The sequence below is a fragment of the Carya illinoinensis genome, chromosome 7, assembly GCF_018687715.1.
Source record: "Carya illinoinensis cultivar Pawnee chromosome 7, C.illinoinensisPawnee_v1, whole genome shotgun sequence".
Classification (NCBI taxonomy): domain Eukaryota; kingdom Viridiplantae; phylum Streptophyta; class Magnoliopsida; order Fagales; family Juglandaceae; genus Carya; species Carya illinoinensis.
The window spans coordinates 7,671,918-7,677,206 of record NC_056758.1 but is presented as its reverse complement, the minus strand read 5'-3'; the positions used below and the strand labels follow the sequence as shown (position 1 = coordinate 7,677,206).

At 40.5% G+C, this 5,289-nt stretch overlaps 1 protein-coding gene across 1 annotated transcript; it reads left to right on the top strand.

Moving 5' to 3' along the window:
* The first annotated feature begins 1,066 nt into the window (after positions 1-1,066).
* On the top strand, positions 1,067-4,792 carry LOC122315987 (serine/arginine repetitive matrix protein 2-like). Its single transcript, XM_043132377.1, has 2 exons — positions 1,067-1,651; positions 2,500-4,792. The coding sequence occupies exons 1-2, from the start codon at positions 1,299-1,301 to the stop codon at positions 4,337-4,339; spliced, it is 2,193 nt and encodes a 730-aa protein (XP_042988311.1). The 5' UTR covers positions 1,067-1,298; the 3' UTR covers positions 4,340-4,792.
* The last annotated feature ends 497 nt before the right edge of the window (positions 4,793-5,289 follow it).

Below are 5,289 nucleotides of genomic sequence, written 5' to 3'. Positions count from 1 at the left end.
CCCGGCCCTCGCCCTCATGCCTTCCGTCTCTTGCCCAGCTTTGCCCCAGACGAAGTCTCGGATCGTTGGGCAAGAAATCATCCAAAAACGTTCGGCGTACGTGCTTCTTGGTCCACTCTCAGGCAACTTTAGATGGACTGGTAGCATGCGGAATGGCTGGTATCATGCTTCGGTTTGGCTGGGTCGATCTGCTCATGCCGCCATTTTCATCCATCCTGGACATGAACAGCCTCTGTTTTTCTAGATGAAAACAGAGCTCATGAGCTCATGCCGAAACCCAGCTTCAAAGGCCAAACAAATCAACACAAAACCACCACCCCAGAGCATATTTGGTTACCAGAGGCATTGCACGAGAGACACACCAAAACAGCCCTTAAAGCCACCATTAAAACAGCCACCTCAAGCCTTATTATTAGTATTTAACTAGCCTAAACAAAGACAAAAGTAACCGGAGAGATGGGAGGGAGGGAGGTGGGAGCCCTCCCTCTTAGGAGGACTATCGGCTTTGTTCTCTAGAGAGATCAGTCTTTTGCACTTCTAGAGTTTAATTATTGTAAGCATCTCATGTTTAATTTAGGGTATTAAGCCTATCTTGTAATTCATTGAGTTTAGTTTCCTTTGCCATAGTATGAAAAAAGATACTCTCAAGAAAACATAGGATGTGTATGCTGATACCACTTTTGTAACATAACTAATTATCAATTAGTAGGCTAGGGTTTTGCTCTTTTCGAGGGGAGCTCCTCCAAAAGAAGAAAGAGCAAATAGAGAGATAGATGATAGGGAAAAAGATAGAAATTGTATTAGAATACTACTAACAAGGACACTTACCAGCGTATATGCTGTCAGGCTACTAACAGAAATCACAACAAAACAAATAAAAGCAGATAAAAGGCTAAATCCAAAACAAGGCTGCAAGCAGGTCCAATACTTAAGTGCTAAATACGTAACTGGCCCAAGGGAACATGCTCCCGGCCCACACCTAAACGAGAAAGCCCACGTGAGAAGACCATGAGCCCGTAAAGCTTGACCGGGCCCACTAAAGTTCTTTTAAACCCAACTCCACCAAGTACACGGACAGAACCCCCATCTCTTCGATACTTCCCCGCTTCCATTTCTGACTGAACTGGTGAACCCTTTTTCTTGAAGCTCTCGTTACACTCCACCGTCGTTCCGTCACAGAGACCGCCATAGGATCTTTCGATCATCGACTGGTTCTCTCTCGTCAGGCCTTTTGTATGGATTTGGATTTTTAGGTTTTATGATCTTGGATTTTTGATTGCTTGGATTGAGGGGCCGAGATGTACAACGGAATAGGGTTACAAACCCCGAGAGGTTCCGGAACAAATGGGTACATACAGAGCAACAGGTTCTTAATCAGGTCAAAGACTGGGAGGGTCTCCGAAACCACCAAGGGATTTGAGGCAAACCAGGGCACGGCTGGTATCACCAGGAAGCCGAACAAGGACATTCTTGAGCATGATTGCAAGCGTCAGATCGAGCTCAAGCTTGTCGTACTCCAGGATACACTTATAGATCAAGGTTACACCGACGCTGAGATTGCAGAGAAGCTTGAGGATGCCCGGAGGACTTTGGAAGCCGCCGCAGCCACCTCCCAGGATGGGCCCACTGCCATTGCTGTTGCTAACAATAAGTAATTTCACTCTTTTCAGTTTTTTCAAGTTCAGAAAGTTGAAGCGTTTTGTTTGTTTACCTTCTTCCCGCAGTTGCTTGTGTATTAGTAGTATGTATTAATTTTTTTAAAAATGTTGGTTTATGGTTGATACTGGTATATATATATATATATATATTTATACGTATTTTTACAAGTGACTTTTTCGTGATATATTAACAGTGATAATAGACTAATAAGATTAGTGTGGCACGATGTAACACTCCCCCAAATGTTAGTATACCGTGCTATTGGAATAAGCTGTTTCGCCCTCTTGGCTGCAAGGTGTAATGAATGAAGGCTTATTTTTTTATCCAGAGCTGGGGTTTAGTTGGGAATTTATGTTTCTGACTTCTAACTACTTGGTTCTCTTTCGAATAACTTTCATTTATTTATCTCATTTTTATGTTTTTACTTCTGTATATCTGTAATTATTTCCTTAATGGATTTTCAAATGGAGCAGACTTGAGAGCTTGTTATATTAAGCACAGGTATATTGCAATAGGCCCTTTTTCTTTCGTGCTTGCGATTCATCTCTTTAGATATGAAATGCAGGTGTGTGTGCCAGGGGACAAGTTTTGGCGTGTGAGGCTACATGTAACTTTGTGTATAAATTAAAAAAATCTCCAGTAGATTTTTTTCTTTGAGGAAGAACATATGGTAAACTTCAAGGAAGAATTATTCTATCCCTTAAGGAACATCCCTCAACATAAAAGAAGAATGTCTTAAAAGTAGTTATAGCTATACTTGCCACCATGCCTTTTAATAGGTTTATTTTTCTAGCTTTCAATGAGACATAATCTGAGAGTTTGTGTTTTAATTTTTACCAGGCTTTCAGAGACACAGACCCACCAAATTGCTGCTAGAAAAGAGAAGCAGCTGGAAACATTAAGAGCTGCTTTTGGGATTTCTGCATCGGAACTCAAGGAACACAGTATTGAAGGGAATGATGATGCAAGAGATGGCTGGAAAAATGTTCGTAGTGACAATATCAAGCGTGAACATGCTTTTCTAGATAGAGAGCAAAGGTCAAAGAAAAATATGGAGGGAGATCAGAAAGTTGAAAAAGATGATAAGAAAAAGGGTGTTAAAGAATCTGGGCGCCACAAGAAGGAAGAAAGTAAAAAGAGAAGGCATGAGTCTGATTCTTCTGATACAGATAGCAGTGGGAAACATGTAAAAGGTCTTCAAGCAAAGCACCATAGAAGTAATAGGCGGAGTGATTGTGAAATCTCTGTTGATAAGAAACACAGGGCTTTAAAGAAACACAAGAAAAGCAGGGTGCATGACAGTGATGATTCGGATTCTGCCACAGATTCTGGTGAGAATGTCGATGTGCGCAAGACTTTAAAGAATCACAATAAAAGCAGGGTGCATGACAGTGATGATTCTGATTCTGATAGGGATGTTGGCAAGAAGCACAAGAACAGAAAGCATGATAGTGATGATTCTGATTCTGATTCTGCTACTGATGAGGATGGCATTGGCCATGAGAGTTCCAAAAAAGGGGCCAAGTACAAGAAGTCAAGTAGGAGGCATGGTTCTGATGATGATTCTGATTTTGATGGAGGCTCATCCAAGAAGCAAAGTCAGAAGGGGAATCAGCAAGCACGAACTAGGGGAAGACATGACTCAGAGGATGAAACTGATGATACCAATAGTGAAGTAGAAGAGAGAAGAATTCAACTGGAGAAAGAGAATGATCAGCATAGTCGGGGCCGATGGAAAGAGGGAGGTGACTCTGATGTGGAAGATATGAAAAAAAGCCGCAATGGTAGACATGGGAAAAGAAGCAGAATGAATGATGTGGTTGATGAATATGATTCTGAAAGAGCAAGAAAACATAAAAGGGAAATAACAGATAAAAGTCTGAGAAGTCGGAGGCATGACTCTGACAATGATGATTTTGGTACTGGTACAGATGAGCAAAAAAAGAAGGGTGGAATTAGGAGGCACAACACTGATGAGGACTATGGTGTCAGTTATGATCGGAGAAATGCTAATAGGACTGCAGGGAAACATAAAATAGTCGAAGAGGTAGCAGTTTCTCCACTCAATGACATTGATAATGATTTGTACAGGTCAGGGAGAGATACCATGGATAGATCCAGGTACAGGAGTCAAGAAGTAATGAAGGGGAAGAGGAGTCCTGATGATGGAAAAGAAGATCCTGAGTCAAAGTTATCAAATCGCAATTATGTGAAAGAGGCAGAGCACATTGGGGAGCAATGGAAGGACTCTAAAATCAGGTATGAATCGAATACCAAAGCACACTTGAGCAAGGATGATCATAAGAGGGACACAAGGCTTAGATCTGTGGGACAGCAGGATAGCGAGGATGATGAACCACAACGCATCAGTAGAAAGGATGACCGGGAGCATGAGGAGCTTGGGGGAAGGGGAAGACAAAGCAGATATGAAGAGGAGCACAGAGTGAGAAAGCATAGAAGAGATGAAGATTATGAATATATAAGGCATGAGAGGGCTAATGCAGAGCAGCGAGGTGGAAGTAGAAGGCAGGCAAGAGGAGAGGAAGTAGAGCGTGAAAATAGAAGTCATGAGATGGACAGACGTATGGATTACTCCAAGAGAGCAAGATACGATGATTTGCGATCAAACGAGAGAAAAAGGTATGATGGCAGACGTGATGATGACAGAGCCAGGCGCTGATAATAATACTGCCATTTATCTTGGAGTTGCAATGTGGATGGGGAGTTGGCATCCTCCCTTGAAATCTATATACATGCATTGCTTGTTATCTAGAAAGATCGAAGTTGGGCTGGGCTGGGGTTTCCTTCTTCAACCGAATTTTGCGGTTTCCTTTGGTGGTTTTCTGATTTTCAACTTGTTACTGTGCTTGTCACATAGAAGGTGCCTAAATAAGCTGTCGCCACAGACAGAGAGAGATGAATCCTACGTGCAGAGAGGGTTTACGGTGGAAGATTCTCTACTCAAATGTACCAGGCGGATGGCCATGCGGAAGTTTTTAACTTGGTAATATAGATCTAAGGGAGTGTTCTTTTCATCGAAACTTAGTGATACTCGGTCATAATTTCTTACTTTGAACAAGTTTGTAACGGTGTGTTGTTTCATTGTAATGATGAGAAATGTGATTTTGCCTCAGTTTTTAAACCTTGCTATATCTGATTATTTACAAGGATGGTGAGAGGATATTATTACGCCTTCCTTCTTTTGTTTTTTGTTTTTTATGATTAGAATATCATGCTTGATCCTGTTATGACATTACAATCTTTTTATCTCTTCGGAAGTTACATTCCCAATTTTAAAACAAACTAGGACTTACTCAAAAATCTCGTTTCGATCTAATTATCTCAGCAGTAGTCATTTTACTAAAGAAAATATAGTTGCAAGTAAAATTGTGCATCAATGTGATGTGATTGATCAAAAAGTAGATTTTATTAAAAATAATGTTAATTTAAATTTTAAGTATGAATAAATCAGTATTGGTACACAGATTAGTGCGCGACTGTGTTTGTATGTAGCAAAATTCTTTTACTAAATAGATTGATACAATATTCTTTATACATATTCAAACAATCGTCATTTTTATGTGCTGGTCTTTAATTTCTTATATGTGTATATATATATGTATATACATA